At 43.4% G+C, this 20578-nt stretch overlaps 2 protein-coding genes across 8 annotated transcripts in view; one reads left to right on the top strand and one right to left on the bottom strand.

Moving 5' to 3' along the window:
* Window positions 1-20142, top strand: part of lmo1 (LIM domain only 1) — a 21389-nt gene extending 1247 nt beyond the window's left edge. Inside the window, exons 2-4 of the mRNA XM_044030365.1 lie at window positions 10990-11203; window positions 17940-18065; window positions 19614-20142. Of these exons, the coding sequence (XP_043886300.1) occupies window positions 10990-11203; window positions 17940-18065; window positions 19614-19719 (446 nt within the window). The 3' untranslated portion in view covers window positions 19720-20142. The remainder of the gene's footprint in view (window positions 1-10989; window positions 11204-17939; window positions 18066-19613) is intronic.
* LOC122772362 overlaps window positions 1-20578 on the bottom strand; it is a 162237-nt gene that overhangs the window by 109760 nt on the left and 31899 nt on the right. The gene's annotated exons all lie outside the window — the stretch shown is intronic.

The following is a 20578-nucleotide window of genomic DNA, read 5'->3' as shown; positions in this document are numbered from 1 at the left end:
GGCTAAGCAATATGGTAAATGTACAAGGTGATGCAAATGGCATTAGTGGGAAAGGATGCACAGGAGCATGTAATGCAGTCAATACTACATTAACTACTGATGCCCAATTACAGAACCAGGGAGAGTGGCTTTTAGGAACATTAGGACTTGCAGAAAAGCTGAGATCACCTGCTGCTCATTGCCTAAAAGCTTCACCCTTTATTTGCTGGGCCCGACCAGCAGACCCAGCGTTTTGGCCCAGGTTGTCAACAGAGTTGCTTGAAATCTGGTCTCTTTCACTGTGGTGCCTTTTAGCGTTTATTGGCTCCAAAGTTATAGGCTTGTCAATTCCACCTTCTTGTCTAATGTAGCCACTTAGTGCCTGCACATATATATGCGTGCTTACTGTATGTGTACAGGGAGGTGTGAGTCGATTTTTTTTAGGGTAAGGTTATCATCTGTTTTTCACTGCTGTGTATGTGTGGCTTGTGAAGCACAAGTGTCGGTGTCTAGTCTCGTTTGTTTTGGCTGGTTTTGAACTCTGAGTGTTCTCAGAAAAGCCTTTCGCTTTTGTAACCACATTCGAACCGAAAAGGACGACTGTCACGAATCGTTTTCCCACCACGTCAGCTCGTCACGATTAAAACAACCACGCGAACTGAAAGTTGGCTGCAACTTAGTTCCGCGTGTCTCGTCACAGCCCGGTCAATCAGGAGATTCCACGTGCATCGTAGATGTTCTGCGGTCGCTGGCTGATCGTCTGCGAAAGCACTGATACTGCGAGCACGGAGGACGACTGTAGCACAGGCACCGCTCTGTGAAACGACCTCAGACGCAGGTCTCGGTTAGTAATGAATAGCAACACATGCACCGAAATACTGTGTCAACATTTTTATTTCATTTCTACGATATGAAGGTTCCAATTTTCATCTCATTTGAGAGAAACGCAACTCAGCCATTTTCTCTCTTCTCCTTCTGAGAAGAAAGTGGGTCCACAGCGGAGGCAGATTCTGCCGAACATTAGCGCCGACGACAGTACAGAGCAGAAAAATCCTCCAGCAGCTGATAAATTTCAGGGTACCTTTGCTTGTTAATTTATGACCCCGTTATCATGCTGCCCAGTGAAATTTGCACATTCATAAAGCATGCGATTGAAAAGCAAAGCCTCGGATGAAAACAGACTGCTGATCTGATGGCTGCTGTAATAAAACTTGGGCTTCGGGCTCTGATTTTTATTTTGAAATAATAAGAAATGCTTCATTCTCTCCCGGTGTTACCATGGTAATACTGTCTTGTAGCAATGTTATATTGATTTAGAAAGTGGACAGTCATATTTCTTTTCTGTTATTTGGTTTTCTGAGGGTTGATTTCTAATTTCCAGTCAGAGATTACTTTTATATGTTCCTTAAGTCTTTTCACTTCTACAAAGGAATGCAATTTGCTCCCCTGTATTTGCTATTTTCCCAGCTTATTGGTTTGCTCTGACTTCAAAATTAAACTTGCCCATTTCAAATATTGAAATTACGTCTGGTTTTGTGCTCAGGGCCCTGAACAATATTACGAACACATTGCTTTATTTGATATTTCTTAAGTCACTAATCTTTATTTTTTTTTTTTTTATACAAGCCTTGTTGCACCTGCATCGCCTGCGCTGTCCTTTTTTTCCAATTTGGCCTCAAACAATCGTCTAGCAGCAGTTGGGAGATTAAGGAGCTGCAGCATGAAAAGCTCCTCCTCCATACGACCAAAACAAGCCCGATACGGTTGTAAATATCGATTCTGCATCGACACAGAACATAAACTGCGCCCTCAGTGCTTTGCCACTCCATAATATCTCACAGCTGATTTCTCAATCCCAGCAAAACTATCAAACGAATGCCATTTTTCATCCGAGTGATTAATTCCTTCCAATCTCGTTCTGATCTTGCACGCGTGGAACTCTCAAGTACCTCCAGATCCGTATCGGTCCCCGATCGCTTCGCATCCGCGAGGGAAGGCGGCAGACGCGCATCGCTTTCCATAATCTGAGCCGAATTCAAAGGGACTGAAGTGAGACTTCAGAGACCCGCCCACCCGCCGTCAACGCGGACAACTGCACTCGTCGCTGTGACACACACAAAGTCACTTAAGTGCTCTTTGAGCCCGGGAACAGCGTCCCCTTTCATTCCTGCCAGAGGCCACATGCGGGGCTGTGTTGTACAAATATTGTTTACGACACGTCACGAGGCGCTTCGTCCTGTTTGTGTGATCCAAACTCTGACAAAACTCTTGTTTTTCTCCGTCGAGAACAAAAAGAAGACGGTATGCCGCGTATTCCTACACATTATCAGTGGAATAGTGAAGGTCAGTGCGAATGATTCAGTGAAAATCAACAAATATGCTGATTTATCTATGTGTCTGAGATAAATGCAGACATGTATGGAACTGATAACTTGCAAAACAACCCCCGGAATCTATAAACCCCTCATCCAGAGGGTATAATAACATAAATACCACGTTCATACACATCCTGTGACATCTCAGTTTTTTTCCCAGTGGTTTATTCACGTGTTTATTTACTCGTACTCATCCTGCTGTGATGTCATCACATGTTTACTAAGACAAGATAGAGGAAGAATCGATCGCACCTCGTCTTGTTTGTATTTCTTTAACGCGGCCATCGTCACCGTGTTCAGCGCTTACCCAGAATGCAGCAGCGGTATCCGTGCAGAACAGAGTCGGGGTGAGGTAACTTGTTTGGGTCTGTATTCGCTGTAAAAGAAAACGCCACGAAAATTGCAAGTTGACCGATTCAGATCTTCAAAATCGAAACTATCTTTGGGAGTTCAAGGATTGTTGTCTTTGACAACAGTAAGCGGCCGAAAGCGTCAAGAAGAGGGCGTTACCACTTGAGACATGCAGCCAATGACAGTTCTTATACCCAGTGCACACTGAGGGCAATGAAAACACACCATTGTTTGTCACAACTGATGTCTGTTAATGCTTTGTTGTGTCTTAAATCCCTTAAATTCTTAAATTCCCTGTAACCTACTGTATTCATGTCAGGGAGACACTGAGTTTTCTGCAAACATATGGACTGACGTTGCTTCTTTACGTGGGCGCACATCTGAGAACAGCAGGCGACAGTTGTTGTCAGATTAGCACCTGCAGACACATGCGACGCCTTTAAATTGTACAAATGTAGTTTTTTTAGGTCAGCTGACCTGCCCAGATTCACTCACGCACGGATGATAGTCATGGAAGTGAAACAAAAACATTTGATAATGACCTTTAAATGTATTTATTATTTATTTTTTTGTGTCTTGGTCGCTCGAGAACTCAAAGCTGGGCACTTGGTCAGTAATGGACACCTTGTTCTTGCAGGGTGCGAGGACCAGTGCCGCCTCTAGGTGCTGCTAGTGGGGCTTCCAGTTTTTCTTTTTTTTTTGAATGTTGTCATTGCTGTGTTCTGTTTCCTGCAGGCGTCAAAAAGCATATATATATATATATATAACGTAATAACACGAGCATTATTTTAATCAAACTGAGCAACTAGTACTGTATTTTCTCACATTTCCAAACAGTCTGCATTTCTAATCCAACATAATCTGACATTTATTGGGCTATTTTTGTCATAAACCAAATGTCACGTGCATTTGTTTAGGTTAACAAACAGAACGCCTCATTAGAGCTGCTCGTTCAGTACAAGGATGGACAGGAAAAAGCAGGAAGGAGGCTTCGCTGTTTCCCAGCACTCTTGTTGGTAAATAGAAAAGCCCGGGGTGCTTTCTCTTAAATAAAATCCAACTTGCTGAGAGAACTAATCTCTTATTGGATGACCTTCACTAAATCAAATCTTAAATAGCTATTTAAAGTCTGTGATTTGGGCGGGGGGTGGGGTGTTCTTTGCCACTTAAAGCTAGTAAATTAGGTTTTGGATATTGGAGTTATTGATTTAATCAGTGCTTAACTGTGATGTTTGCAACTGCAAATTCAGAGGCAATTGACATCCACCACACACACACACACACAGATTCCCACTAAACGCAGCATTAACTTTAACTTGTTTCTCAGACAACAGCCCCCCCCCCCCAGTCCAATCACATCTCTTTTCATTTCATTTCATTTCATTTCATCTCACTTGACCCGGCCTCCCGTCAATTGCCATTTGATTTTAGCCAGTAACGAGAATTACCCCTCGAGGAAATAGGGTCAGTCTTAATATTATGAGGTAATATAAACGTGTTAAAGGGAATTCATTAAAAGAAAGCCATCTTCCTAATCAAACAGTGGCGTTATCTCCACTGCCCCCACCCTCCCCGTCTCTTGTGCGCTTTAAGCCTGTGCTAAATGAGACAGCTTAGTTTTCCATCCCATATGGCATCCCGTCCAATCTCCACCAAGACCTCGTCTCAAACTCTGCTCCCACCCGTCCGACCTCCCTCATTATTTACCCCATCAGGTGAGGCAGTAGGTGCTTGAGCGGCATAAGAGGGCCCGCTCTGCCAAAATAACTGCACCCTGTGGGGAATTTGCATTATTCAAGATTAAAGAGCCTCACGCGGTGCCACACAGCGTGGCGCTCCTTCTTCCCCCTCCGTTCTCCGACACACCGAGGACCCCGAATGGCACACACCTGTCTCCTGGCATATCCTCTGAAATAATAAGTGAGCGATAATTGCTGGGGAGTGGGAAGGATTTTGTACATCACGTCCTGACCTCGTGAGTGACACAAACTTTCCACGGCTACATTTATTCCCCCTCCAAATGCATTTTTAATGTGGACTTAAAAAAAAAAAAAAAAAGCAGTGTTTGTGCATTATTATGTTCCTGGATGGCGGAAAGTGTCTGTGACAGGTCTAATGGTTTGATTTTTCTTCTTCTTCTTCTTCTTCCTGTCAGGAAGGAGGTGGCAGGTGAGATTGCCTCTTCTATCAAAGTTTAAAAGAACATAGTTTGAGAACACAACTGCAGTGTGACAATAGAGGACGACAGCTTTAGGGTAGTGGGAACCTCACGCAAACAAAAACCAACAAACGCTTTCCTTGTTCTTTCAACGCTCGGAGCGCTTGGTTTATTTGGGGACCATTTTTGTGCCTTTCCTCCTCCTTCATTCATTCCCTCGCTCCCTCACTCCGTGTCTGCTGCTGCTGCTGCTGACAGTTTACCTTACAGACTACTAATCGACTGAGCAACCAAGTGTTGGAACAAGTCGCCTTCTGTAATAACTTGGAAACTCTGCCAGTTTCATGTCTTGGAAGAAAAAAAAAAAAAGCAGCAATGAATTTAATTAGAAAGCTGTTGCATATCGCTGTGATACATTTCTTTTAATTAACCCCATGTGAATAAATTAAAAATAATAGGGGGGCTGAAAAGAGTGGGGAAAAAAAAAAACACACACTAATGAAGTTTTCCATTAATTGGGACGGAGTCTGCAGCCAAACCACAGCGAGCAGCGAGCACCAGGAGTTAACAATGCCTTCTGTAAGCCTCAGAAAAAGGTCCCAGGGCCTCGGCGCTGACTTCAAGTGTAAGAAATGCACCTCTGACGTGATGGAAATGACCGGCGCTCCTGTTCCAGGCCGCTCTGCTGAGACTCCCCATGCAGGGCTTGAAGCCGGGCCAGTGTTAGTGCAGCCCTTAATGCGGCTGACTCATTTGGAGCGGATCAGGAGTAATTATGGTCGGGAAAGTGGCTGCCGACCGCGGGGGTCAGGACACTTGTAACATGTGAAAAGAGCAATTATTCCAGGAGACAAAACCCTCCCTTATCCCGGGCAGTGCCAGGGTCAATGCAAGGGACGGCTGAGCTCCGTTTCACCGGGGCTTATTAGCCGCGGCAAGCTGCAAACTTTGAGAGAGTGCGTCTCGTTAATGAACAGTCCCCTCCTCATTCACACCGGCCCTGTCTGCTCTCCACCCTCTCTCAAATACTGCGGGTGTTAATTATGTCATAATAAGGGCACAGACACAGGAATCAGCTCACAGACTGCAGCATTCATACACAACCATCTGGAAACGTAGCGCGCCATACAGTAACAGTAGAAGCCTCTTAACAGCAAAGTAGAAGGGAAACACGGCCATTAGGCTCGTTAGGAATTTGTAGCTCCGCCTCTCCTTATCATTCAGAACGCGAGCCGATGTTGTCATTACCAGATGTCTCGCGTTTCTGTCTCGGCAAATTGAACAACGCGTCTATGGGCTCAATTACGGCACTGACGGAAGCCCGAGTGAAAGGGGGCTGATTCAGCCGCACAATGGCGAGACATCTGCGCGAGATCTCCATTAACCCCCGGTGGCAGACACCTTGGACCGGGGTCAAGTTTTATTTGGGATTGCCATGGACACAGCATTCACTGCGGTGGCTGCACCAACCAAGACGTGGGTTTGACTGAGCCCCACAGCTTCTGGAGACTCAGAGAGTTTAGTGCCGACCATCATCCATAATATTATATAATATAATATAATATATTTTAGCAGAGTTGCAACTAACGATTATTTTTTTCGTTGATTATGAATCGGTTGCTCCACGAAATGTTGATCGCTGTTCGTCAAACCCGGAAATGATGATTTTCTTTTGTCCAACAAACCAAAATGATTCACTTTCAATGATTTCTTTGTTATCCAGAGCCAAGAATTGAAGAAAATATTCACATTTAAGAAGCTTAAACCATCGGAAATCTTCTTTAAATCATGAAAAAATGCTTCAAACGGACTAATCGGTTATCAAAATAGTTTTCGATGAATTTAGTAATCGATTAATAGATTATTCTATAGTAATAGTTTTATTATTACATTACATTACATGTCATTTAGCAGACGCTTTTATCCAAAGCGACTTACAATGCAATTGAGTACAATCAGCCAGGGGTGGAGTCGAACTTGCGACCATTGCATCCATGATGTCTTTCGCACACAGGGTACTGGTCTTAACCACTGAGCCACTCCACCATTATTAATAGATAAGAATGAAAAGATACATTTAAGTAACATAGTATCTAATTTCCCTAAGAAGCACAATTTGTTTCAGCTGGGAGCTGGAATTATCGAGGGCCCCTGAGAGGACGCCCACCCAGGGGCCGGCTTCCACCTCCTAAGGAGCACCAACTCCCTCCCCGCGTCTCATCAAGACCCCTCTCGCCTCCCCCGCGGAGCAGCAAAGTCTGCGTCACGCCGCGACGCCAGGGCTTTTAATTGATCAGGAGACATTTAACAAAAACACCAGCGCCAGATGTAGCTGTCACTGCTGCCGTTAAAGTCGGACGCCCGCGAGAGCAGCTGCTTAGTTGAGATCGTGTGTGAAGAACTTGGGCTACATACACGCTGCGTTGTTTTCGGTTTAGGGACACAAACAGCGCCGCTGCATTCGGACCGATTCTCAGCAGCCACGACTCGACCGTCAGCTGTGAAAGGAAGCGTTCCATCGACCCTGGCTCTCACTTTCACCTTGTTGTTCATAAAAGAAGTCCTTGTCCTCATTTCTGACCAGTTCTGTCTGAAACAAATCAATAGCACAGCAGAGAGAGAGAAAATCCGCTTCCTATTCACACCTGCGCGTGAATGTGACGCGTCTTCGGGTGGGTTAGTACGGAAACGGCTCAATTCTGAGAGGAAACCGAGTAAATCGCAATCACGGAATAACGACGGCGATTTTGTTTTTCACTTTTAGTGCAGGGGGCCACACGGTGGTGTAGTGGTTAGCACTCAGACCCACTCAAGACCCAGGTTCGAGCCCCGGTTGGAACAAGGGCCTTTCTGCATGGAGTTTGCATGTTCTCCCTGTGTGTGCGTGGGTTATCTCCGGGTTCTCCGGCTTCCTCCCACAGTCCAAAAACATGCAATGTGGGGATTAGGTGAATTGGACACTTTAAATTGACCATAGGAGTGAGTGTGAGAGTGAATGGTTGTTTGTCTCTAGTTGTGTGTGGCCCTGCGATGGACTGGCGAACTGTCCAGGGTGTACCCCGCCTATCGCCCGATGTAGCTGAGATTGGCACAGCACCCCCCGCGACCCTCTGGTGGAGGATAAAGCGGTTAGATGATGACTGACTGACTGACTTTTAGTGCAGGAAAACGTGGGTCCGTGTAAGTAATTGTATTTTTCGACTTTCAAACATTTTCCTCGGGTGCAGATTCTCTTTTAAAAACCTTAAATTTATATTTAGAAAAAAAAAAAAAGGTTAGCGGGTTGATGCGATTCTCTCGATAGCTCCAAAACGGAAGTCTAAATGGGGTTACATGGAAATGGGATGCTATCTCTATAATGGGAAATACATGCTCTGACGGACGGAACTGTACATATTCTTGAAAGATATAATCTTAAAGAAAGGAATGGAAGAAGTGCGAGATGACAGGCCTTTACACACACTGCTAATGGCAAATTAAATTCCTCCTCAGGACGGATATTTGGCAGGGCAAGTGCTGCCTCTCCACTTTGAGGGGTAAAATGCATCCCTTGTTGGAGAATGAATCATGATGTGGAGAGGCATGCTTTTGATGACATCAAATGACACTGGAAGGTCAGGGGCACTTGTATCTGTTAAATGGATTGGATTAAGTGGAAGCTGCCTTCCTCGGCTGCTGCTGCCGCTTCCTTTCATAATGTGGCTTTCCTTTCACGGGAGGTGCCGAGCACGGGAGGTTCTGTTCCACAGCGCCGTTGTTTCCCAGGGCGCCGAGAGTGGCGACAGGTGCAAGAAAATGGCTCGTGGCATTAAGGGAATTGAAAAGACATTTAGTTTACACTCTTCTGTCACTGCTCTTTGTTTAGCGCTCGGTGCGCTCTGTATTTGGCGGAAGACATCAAACTCGGGCTTTCGCGAGACGCGCGTTCACGTGTTTTTTTTTTTTACAGTGTTGTCACTTTAACGTAATTGTGCGTCTAATAGACGGCGTGAGTCGTTCCAGGATAAGGTCGTAAAAAAAAAACACACACGTGTGATATGTTTAAGGAGTGTGTGGCAGGTGGTGGTCTCGACCAATTAGGAGGAGTTCAGAATTCAGGAACAACCTCTTTTTTTTTGTATAATTAGTTCTCTTATTCAAAGCAAAGATTTTGAGTAGAATAACTAATTAGGTGTCATAAAAGGCAAATTAAAGGTTTTTGTGATGCCCAAGGGAACTGCAGCAACTGACACACACGTGTACACACAGAGACACACACACACACACACTCTCCTCATTAAGACTGTTTTTAGTTCTGTAGGAACCTGTCAGGCGAGCACTGCCCGCATACCTGCAGTGAGCTCCCCTAACAAGCCATGAAATGCAGGTAGAGGAGTCCGCCCCTCATCCAGCGCGGCTTGAATTTGAAGCTTTTTAGCTTCATTTACACCCAACATTGGTATTTATAGCAGGTTTTTGTGATCCTAATGTGCCGGCTTTAAAGGGTCTGTTTTGAGGGTGGGGCGGGGGGGAGCTGGAGGACCAGGCGGAACACTAATTGATGGCTCCCATCGCCAGCGCTGGACCAATTAGCCTCTCCTTTCCACTTCTGATAAAGAAATAAGACGGCTCGACTACACCAGAGCACCTACTGACATATAAACCCGAGCCATAAATTTTGACTAACAAGCGCTCCCGTTTCTCTCACCTCTTTTAAAAAGGTGAAAAGCTAATGATGTTACATTCATAGCATTGTTGATGTGCGGACGGCCAAAGAGTGCAGAACAAATCTGGATCCAATAAGGTGCTTTGTAAGTCAGTTTAACAGCGTGTGTGTGTGAGAGAGTGAGACAGAAAATGTGATTTTTTTTTTTTCCCCTTTTTGTCCCTTTGAAAAGCAGTGTAAGGTTTTTGTGAAAGAGAACACACTTGACAGGCTGAGCCGAGGAGAAGCAGTCCCTTGTTATCAGCCGCCGTTGTGTTTATCACAGAAGTTACACTCGCGCAACAACAGCTCTAAACTGCGGGAATGACCCCGTTCGCGCTCCGCCGTCGCGGTGTCGCCGTCGCGTCGCCTGTTCAAAAAGAAATGAAACAATTCTTTATTGGGAACAACATGTACCCGTGCAGCAGTAGAACGGTGACATTTCATACGATGAAAACGGGCTTTCACGGACGCAGAGCGCCGGGCCGAACCCCCTACGACGCAGTGTCCAGGCTTTTTTAAGAGGGGAGAGCAAAATGTGTTTTGAAAGTAGAGTGGCAAGTGGCGTCCACTGTGTGTTCTTTTAGACGGATCAATAGCTCAGTGTGTGAGAGAGTGTCTTAAGAGCTGTTGTCTTGTGCTTTCAGCTGTGGCAGACCTGTTAGTGCTACAGAGGGGAGCTGCGCACCCCTGCCTTTGTACCAGCAGTGGCCTGAGGGGGGCTTTTAGTCCAAACACAAATGTCAACCACACTCTGACTATTAGTGTTTAGTGCAGTTATTAAATGGACTTTATTTGTCCTTTAGGAGGCTAAAAGGCGCACTTAAAGGGGACCTGCGTGACAGCAGGGCAATTTGCGAGTTTGGTAACTTAGGCTCGCTCGTCGCGGACACATGAGTACAGATAAGTGTAAAAGGAGAGAAGGCTGTAATGCTTTTGTGTGTGTGTGTGTGTGTGTGTGTGTACGGAACACAGTGAGTGAGTGTATGCTAAAAGGCACTTAGGCCATAACATGTCTCACTGGGGTCCGGTAGCAGCGTTTCTGTGGTCAGAGGCTTTTTAAAAGGTTAATGTTAATCTATACCAAACAAAGCCCATGAGGAGCTTTTACAGCTGCGGACACATGAGTGAAATGGGCTCTGATGAAATGGCAGCATAGGTAACTAACGTGTGACACGGCTCGCCGTGAATACCACGGCAAGCAGAGTGAGCGTCGGTGTCTGCCGTGCCCCCGTGTAACTTTTGTACGCCACCGCGTTCTCGGCGGAACGAGTAAGCGTTGTAGACCGACGTGACCCGCGCGCCTATCTACATGGAAGAATGTGTTTTTTTTAATGCATACGAAGCAGGTAAAGCAGGCTTATCAAAACGAGAACACGGAAAGTCACTCGTGTTCCTGGGCCGTAAATCACGCGTGGCTGTTTGTCTCCTTATCACCACAGGTGTGCCGATGCTCTCCGTCCAGCCCAAAGGAAAACAGAAGGGGTGCGCTGGCTGCAATCGCAAGATTAAAGACCGCTACCTGCTCAAGGCCCTGGACAAATACTGGCACGAGGACTGTCTGAAATGTGCCTGCTGCGACTGCCGCCTGGGGGAGGTGGGCTCCACCCTCTACACGAAAGCCAACCTCATCCTCTGTCGCAGGGACTACCTGAGGCAAGCAAAGACACACAATCACCTTTTCCCCACTTGTAGCACGACACACAACAGCGATGACCTAGAACTACAAAGTTGCTCTTTCTTTGGTTTGTCAGTGTGTTGTTGTTGGTTTTTTTGACACAAAAAAGCCAATAAAGGCCTGAAAAAACCACTTTGTTGTAAAAAGTAAAAAGACATTTCGTGGCTAACGGCTACGCTAACGGCTGGAAGATTCATTTACGCCGGAATTTGCTTCCCTGCTCGAAATGAACTCTTTCCCCACCAACACTTATCACAGCTGAAGCTGTTAAAAAAATAATCTGACCCAGGATTGAACCCCAATCAAACACATTCCCGTTGGTAACTCGGGATTATTACATTTTTAACAGCTTATTACATTAATCTTACTTAGGTATCAATTCAGAAAAATCCATCATTAGACCATGGAATGGTCTCAAAGTTTAATATTGTTTCATTAGCATGTACCTCAGCCGATAATCTTGTTTTCCTGCAATTGCAAAACACTTATATAATAAAAATGCACATATGGGTGAACCCCACTCCTGCTCCACAGCTGCAACAACTGTATTTGTTCCATTCCTAATAATCAACGACGACGCAAGTAAATATCCTGATGATTTGTCATTAAAAACACAAACTTTCCGAAAGGAAATCTGGTAATGGTTTCATAATCAAACCCTCGCCGTTCACTCGCCGACGCTCCCTGAAGTCATAAATCTTAATCATTTTTCAAAAATTATGCAAAGAATCCACAATGCTGTCAGTTTAAAAACCCAATATGTGGCGTGGTCGTATACTTTTATGGCGTGCATATTTTTTTTTATCGCGCGCGTGTAGAAAAACATCAATTTTTGGGGGTGCTTGAGCATTTCACACGCGGTCGATCGAAAAAGAGACGCCTCAGCACATCTCCATGGATTCAATTACTGTAATTCATCTAAAAACAATGTCACAATTAGACAAAATAGTACTTTTTGTAAATGAAATGAGTTTTTATACTGCGGGATGTTTTCATTTTGTTCCCGATTCATATTTTTTTATTTATACCGAGTGTTTACGCGACGACGACGACGTCACGGAGGAATCTGGTTCTCAGTCGTGTTCTGCGAGAAACCTCCAGGGCAGGGCTGTTGCTTCATCACCAGTGTCTCTGGTCCCCGGCCTCCTGTCAGATGCCCCTGCCATCTGCTTGTTAAATTAAACATGACCATTTCCTGGGCATTAAGTCACATTCCCATTGAGGTCTTAACATTTATCTGAGTGGGGGGGGAGAGGAGATCCCCTTGGGGCCAACTTAGGGATGCCGGTGCCCTCAGCCCCTCCCTGTCCTGCTCAGCCCTCCTCCCTCCAGCTTACTTCTACCCATTTAGGTTCATCCAACCTTCATCAACTTGGTTTTCATCTCCCCGCGCTCGTGGATCTCGCTTTGATATCAGCTCGTGCTTTGACCTGGAAGAAGCCCGCGGACCACTTGAAAGGTGCTCAGGGATGTTACGTCGAGAGAGAGGCCATTACCATTCATCAGCGCCAACACACAGTTAATGCTTTTAAGATGCAGTGAGAGGTCCTCCAAGACCCGATGTTGCCCTCAGACGGGGCAGATGAGGTAATAATAAATGGGCGAATGACAAAAGAGAAGGTAAAAAATGGGAAAATACATTTCTTTAAGAGGACAGTCTTAAAGAACCCCGAGCTAAGCTATAGGTACCCAACTACTTAGTATCATAACGGGCAGGAGGAAAAGCTTTTACATTATGAGATCATAAGATGCTGAGGAAAGTCAGGAGTTAGGAATTCTAAACGAAGAATAAAAAAGAAAGAGGAGGAGAGAGAGCGAGAGAGAGAGAGTTCTCTTTGCTCCGGTTGCCCCCGGATTGCGAAATGAAATCCATCCCTCTCATCTGCTCCTCACTCCACAACAAACGCACAACACTTAACGGCCGGAGTTGCTTGAGATGAATTCTATTACGGGACAAATTAAAAACCCTCGCTCTTGTATGGAGAGACCACAATATGGCACTCAATGCAAGTCTTCATCTGGTGCTGGTCTCCATTTCATGGCCGTCTCCTCCTGTGTTGGACGGCAGAGGCTTCCCCTCACCTGCAGTAATGACGTTAACTCGCTCAGCCGCGTGCACTTCATTAAAGAAGAGCGTGGCGGGTGGATCAAACACACTTTGGTTATTTCCCAGGGTTTGGAACCCTGCCATCGTCATATTAATTATTATAGGAGCTCCATCTGTGATCGTCCTTCAGTGGCATTAGCAACTTATTGAATGCACTCACGCTTTCCGGAATCCTACACTCGAGCACCCGCGAGCACTAAAAAGTGCACGCGCTGTCCTCCCCTGCCCTCCGAAGCATTGTACCAGCAAAAAGTTCAACGTCTCGTTTTTCTCCGCATCAGAAAAAAGGGTTCATTTTAAGCACATATAATAGATAATTAGGCATTTTCCTCGATGCCTGAGGCCCAAGATCACACGACCTCACCAGAGGGGTTGAGAATCGAAGCCTGACAATAATAATTTAATCTTCCCTTTCATATATTAGAGAGGACATAAGAGTCAGCCACTTATCAAAAGTGGGGGTATAATTAACTGGAAGAGGACAATGTCTTAAAGATAATGAAGGTTGTGAGTTATCCAGAAAATGAGTGGAATCGCAGGAGGAAGATGATAGCTCCATCTGTGCTTTCCCTTACTTCTTTAGTGAGTCAAACAAGTGGCTCTTCATGTCCGCGCAGAACAGAGCTGACTGCTCCCAACATGTGACGCGCGCATTAACAGCTTTTCCATTTTTATGAAGTCTGACAAACCCTGTGCGGGCAGGGACGTCTCAAAAGAGCTCAGAGAACAGGTAGAACACTTCCGAGGAGGGTTTGAAGTTTGCAAAGCAGCAAGTTGGAAGAACTAAAGAAGGGCCCTCTTTCCTCCAAAGACCCATTGTAATAACTCAATAACAGAAGGAGAGAGAGAGAGAGCTGAGCTTATTTACGTCACCGCCGTCCGACTCCACCCCCAAAAACTCAGCACACAAAGCAATTTAGCTACTAAATTAGAGCTCTTTTAAGGGCAGAGTACGAGGTACCGCTCCACAGACAGCATCAATCAATCAATCTCTATTTATACAACGCAACACAAAGTGCTTTAAAACACACACATTCACATATCTCAATATGAATCGTGTGATATCGATCATATATGACACATTTATACCAGCAGTCTGCAGATGAGAGTTATAGACGGATACATGTGTAAAACCAAAAGAAATACGTAAATAAATCAGCACAGTCATGACCGTTATTCTGAGAATTTAAAATGACGTACTAAAATTTGAGTTTTGAGTCCATCAACAACAACAACAGTGGTTAATAATAATTAGTAATAATAATTCAAATTCATTTATTAAAATTGTTTAAAGACTTTGTGACTGATAAGTTGGAGTGGGAGACGAGGTTTAAGACCTGGGTGATTCAGTTTCTGGCTGTTAACATGTTATTTAGCGTGGATGTTTTTTGCAAACCTCACTTGGAGACAGTGTTTTTCTTCGTTTAATTCATTTAGTTTTATGACTAAGAGACAGACCGACCACTGGCAATGGGATTCACTAATGCTAATTCAAGCTGCTAGTCTCTCAGTCATACGTGTAATTTGGTATTAAACCAGTTTGGGAACTTTCCCGCTGACCAAGTCTTCACCTTTAACCTTTTTAATACATCACACTTCTAATTATTAGGTACTTTAAAAGGGCTCATATAATATCTACACAAAACAAATGCATCAGGCTGGATTCTTTCACTTTCTTCCACCAGAAATCCACACCGCGGTGTCTCACATCGATGTGGGGAGCGCTCCAACTCAGCACTAACCCTCTAATCCATTTAGATGAACCACAAAAGCGCCGGGTCTAAAACGGGAGCTTCAAACTCCTGCTACAATGCTGACGACTGATCGACAAAAGTATTTTCTCACCGCTCACATTCCGTTTTAATAGAAAAGCTGAGAGAAAATTGTTAGTGTTGAATTTTATATTTTTTTTCTTCTCCTCCGCTTTCTTTCTTTTTTTTACGAATATTGATTTATTTAATCCAAATGACCGGGGAAATTGAAGTGCATGAGCCACTGCACTCCCATAATACGAGACATGTGTCAGAACAATACGTGGGAATTATGCAGAAAATGGTCTATTCAGACAAAGAAAAAAAGAAAGAAAAGAAATGAAGTAATGTTTTCAAAGGTAATCTGCAACTCGAAGGCACTGTTTCAGTGCTGTGAAGCGCGTCAACTTCTAAAAGTGACTGCAGTAACACAGTTCTCTTACAGTGTGTACACTCTGTAATGTGCAGGGTCACATGCTACTTCACTTCCTGCCAGGTTTTGATTCGACTAGTGTCCGTACTTTAGTGTAAAATAGTACTTAACTTTTACTACTACATCCCTTACCTGATTTTAAGACTACAATGCTGATTTACTCAATTAACACGCCATGAAATGGTTATTAAAGGTTAGATTTCTGTCTAGGATTTGAATAGCCTTTTTGTGCTATTGCAAAATACTGCATTTTCATTCTAACTTGTTATTTTGTCAAATGTGACATAAATGTAAACAACATTTGTCACATTTTCAAACTGCAGATTCATTTTGACCTTTAACATAAGTAAGTGTCTTGCACCTGAAACATCATCCTCGTTCATGTCGCATGGATATATATCAGAATAATCTGAATTGATTGAAAAAAATGACACCCGGCTCACAATAACAGAGAAAAAAATAAAGTAAAATCAGCCTGGTAAGCTGAACAAAAGCTATAGCTTAAAAACATGAAAAAAAAAAAAAAAGAAGCACAGATGTCCCACTGCTTCAGTGTGTTTATAGCAAGCTGGGTTTCATTGCTACACATTTGGCCGACCTGTGTCACGTGATGACCTTGTCCTCAGCCCAGCTGGGTGCAGAGGAGATGCGTTATAATAGTTGTTGGAGTTGTTAAAGTCAGTCCATGGTACGTGACCGGAGCTCGACAGGCTGATTTAAAGCCTTTGTTCCCCTGAAGAAAAAAAGTCATCACGGTGTGATCCTAAGCGCAGAGGAGCTCAGGTGTGCCCAAGCCTGGAGCACTGCCTGCCACTTGACTGTCATCATGACACATGAGGTGTGAGGCTTTTCAGTGGAGAGTAAACAAAGCCAGGAAGAGTTCAATATAGCCATCAAAATTGCAAATAGTTCTGGCAAGGCCTTGATAATAAAAATATCCTCAAAGGAAGTCATAATTATGAGATAAGACGTCGCAATTGTGAGAGAAAATGTTGAAATTTTGAGATAAAGCGTCGAAATTATGAGATAAAGACAACATTATGAGCTAAAAAGTCAAAATTTTGAGATAAAGTCATAATTATGAGATAAAATGTCGAAATTATGAGATTTAACATTGAAATTATGAGATAAAAAGTCTAAATTATGAGATAAAAAGTCTAAATTATGAGATAAAACGTCGAAATTATGAGATAAAATGTCAAAATTATGAGATAGAGACAACATTATGACCTAAAAAGTCAAAATTTTGAGATAAAGTCATGATTATGAGATAAAACGTCAAAATTATGAGATAAAACGTCAAAATTATGAGATAAAAAGTCAAAATTTTGAGATAAAAAGTCGAAATTATGAGATAAAAAGTCTAAATTATGAGATTAAACGTCAAATTCTGAGATAGAAACGTTGAAATTATGAGATAAAACATTGAAAATATGCGATAAAAAGTCATAATTATAAGATAAAATGTCAAAATTATAAGATAAAATGGCAAAATTATGAGATAAAAAGTACAGATCTGTTATAATAGCGCATATTGACGAATAATCAACTCTGAATGTGCGAGAACTCTTTCAGTTTCTCAACAAGTGATTCTTTTTTTAAGGATCTCTCTCTGTACAGAAAACAACTTTTTACAGTCCGTGTTCACTGTGGGTGGCAGATGTGGACTCTATGAGAAACAATCACCTGTTCTAACAATGCCTGTGTTTAACACCCTGTGAATCCCTCTCTCCCCGTGACTCCGTCTCTGCGGCTCCTCTGGGGCAGTGGCCTCTAATTAGAAGCAGGGCTGCTGGAGAGACGCTTTCTTTAACAAGGTGAAAGCAAGTGAATGGGAGCGGCGTAAACATCAGCACGGTGACTCCTCTGTCTGAGCCACTAAACGTTTGGGGGAGAAAATGTTGAACATACCAAATTTGGGGTTCTTTTCGTCTAAAAATGTGAATTCTGTCAATTCTGAGGGGATGGAGTCCGACTCCTTGAAACACATATGTTTATGACGGCGCTCCAGAACACAGCCCAGCTGACTCTGGTCGGACATAAACTTGAATCGCGAGCTATTTTAGTTTTAAAAGGCGAAGGGAGACTCGACCGCACACCGACGCTTTCGCCTCAGACCTGTTTTCCTCGTGCACGCGGAGGAATTCTTTGAAGACGGGGATTAAAACCATGTGATCGTTTTAATTAGATCATTAGTCAAGAATTAAGATCTGTGTTTGTTGCTCTCATTAAGCAGAAATACAGAGCGGCTGCCAGGAAAAGATTACATTCTGCAAATTTCCATGTTGTCTCGCTTCCCCGTTCCATTGCAGCGTTTTCCCTGCTGTTGTTCCTCCTGTCAGGTCATTTTTTTGTTTGCTCTTTTATTGTATCAAGGTAAAGCGAAGGTGGGTTAATCTCCGTCTGTGCTCTCTGTCTTTCAGGCTCTTTGGTACGACGGGGAACTGCGCAGCCTGCAGTAAACTGATCCCAGCCTTTGAAATGGTGATGAGAGCCAGAGATAATGTTTACCATTTGGACTGTTTTGCCTGTCAGCTTTGTAACCAGAGGTAAGAACGGGGATCATCACTGCATAACAAAATTGCCTTTAAAAGAAAAATACCAACGAGGAGATAAAAAATTGCTTATAGCTTAAATATTAGGAGTTGTTGACAAAGCTCTCTGGTGCGACAAAGATTTTTTATTACATTTCTCCAGACCACAGTTGAGTCTGAAAGAAAATACAGACTAAAGTGTGGTCGTCTTCCTCCCACAATAAACGTGGCTGTAAGGAGCTAATTATTTTTTATTATGACATACTACGCGCAGTTTGTCCTCGTTAGTGGCTAGATCTGTAAAAAAAATAAATAAATAATAATAATAATAAGTCAATTTTAGGCCAGCAACAGCGGGAGTGAATATTTGATTATAAACTGTGAGTGATACAAAAACAATATGCAGTGTATATATTACCACAAACTTGATGGAATTTACAAGATCCCTTGAATGCATCTCGACGCTACTCCCTAATGACTGCCGAGGAGCAGGTATTTCCATAGCGATAGAAGCTATTGTGAAACTGGGAGCGAGCACAAAGCCTTTTACGGTCTGCTGTGATGTTCACGGAATATGACATACCCAAATATTGCTCTTTTCCATGAATACACCGTCAGTAATGGCACCTCTCTGGGAGCGGAGCGTCCTTTGCATGCTTGTCAGAGGTGCCATGACCCTGTTCTTTCACACACCACAAGCCCATTAACCTTCTCCAGGCCAGATTCAGTTGCCATAGTGAACACCTGCTGTAAGGGAATTATGACCGCAGTCTCTCCTCAGCTGGCAGTCATGAGGCCAGGCCTCATCTGGCATCACGCTGCCATGGCCGTGACTGTTTTACCACACGGGCACATTAACAAGGCAGGGCGACACTTGACTGTTCTTATCTTCGCTCGCCTTCAATCGCGTTGGCCGTCACCCACCAACAAACGGCGACGCCAGGCGTCATTTCTCCGTCTTCGGTTTGACGCAGAGATTTGAGAGGGAACAAATGACTTGTGTTTGAAAGTCATGTGGTGCCAGTTTGAGGAGCGGGTGCCGCCACTAATGTCTGTTCAGGTTTTAATTAGGGGGAGACCAATTATTCAGCCTGACCCATTGAAGCTATTTTCAAATAATCAATTGGTTGATTACTGAGACACTTGATAAACGCTGCTAATTCTGGAAAAAGTGACTTTTTCATGTATGTAATGTTAAAGTTTATACTTTTTTTTTAATTTTAAATAGTTAATAGAGACTGGAGATACAGACTAGAAGTGCTGTTTGATAAATGTTTACTTAGTTTAAGCTACTTTTTTAAGATTTTTATGACTAAAAGCTGATGCTCTATCAAGTAGAGGGAAAAAAAATATACAAAAAATGGTGGAGAAACACTGATTTGAAGTGCTGCTTTCATAATGACCACCAGAACAGACTATGAATGTGATCTTGAGCCTGTGTGCAAATCAATCATGATTGCACCATTTTTTGCAGTGCAGTTGACACAGGAAAACGCACACTGACTCCAATGCATTGGTGTTTCTAACCAGTTCTGCCTCCGTTTGCTTCTCCTCTGTCGACAGGTTTTGCGTGGGGGACAAGTTTTTCCTTAAAAACAACATGATTTTGTGTCAAATGGACTATGAGGAGGGCCAGCTCAACGGCAGCTTTGACACGCAGGTTCAATAGTTGGGGGGGGAGGAAACTCACGGGCAGCAACAATCAGCTCCACACTTTACACACAAGATGGATGTTCTGCTGCACTCAAAAAGAGACAAGCGTCCGTCTGCTTGCCTGCAATACTTTTTAAGACCCCTTTATCAGTCCCTAAGGACTCTGTTGTAAATGTTCAACTTTTGCCCCTCCCACCTCCCCCCAAACACTGAGCAGTTACAAACGTTGATGTACAGTTGTGCCTGCTTAGCTGAGCACTGTATTGCTTGTATGTTTTTGTGAAACTTGATTTCAAGGTTTGTTTTTCTTCTCCTTTTAGAAATGGTTAATTGGAGGGTATGTACAGTCTGTTTTCTCTGTATATATAAACTGGAACATTTATTTTATGAAATGTAATGCAATTTTATTACTAGTGTGAATTAAAGATTCATAAATGTTCATAGTGAGTTTTTTTCTCTTGTACCAAAACCAAAGTTGTTGGAGGAGGTGAACCCATGTGTTGATATGTAATCATGTCTCCAATAACCGCACTGGTATAAAAAGCCTTGCAGGAGAAAAAAAAAGAAAAAAGAAAAGACAATATATTTGAATTCCTTCTTTAAAACACGATGCAATGAGAAAAAAAAAAACAAGTTTTATGACATTTTGCAAAGCACTGGTGGAATTAGAAATGCTGTTTAAAAAAAACAAAATGGACTAAATAAGATTTTATTTGGAATAAAAGAATGCTTCTCCAAACTTGTGTTGTTGTGAACGTGTGCACTTGTGAGATGAGAGGATGAGCTGCCCTCTGTGACCCATAATTCACTCACTGCCATGTGATTATGAGGCGGCGAGTGGGCGAAGCGCTAAAATGAAGGTGAAAATAAATTCA

Source organism: Solea senegalensis, linkage group LG7 (assembly GCF_019176455.1).
Source record: "Solea senegalensis isolate Sse05_10M linkage group LG7, IFAPA_SoseM_1, whole genome shotgun sequence".
In the NCBI taxonomy this organism is placed as follows: Eukaryota; Metazoa; Chordata; class Actinopteri; order Pleuronectiformes; family Soleidae; genus Solea; species Solea senegalensis.
Note: the sequence above shows the minus strand (reverse complement) of the source record. Positions and strands in the feature narration are given on the sequence as shown.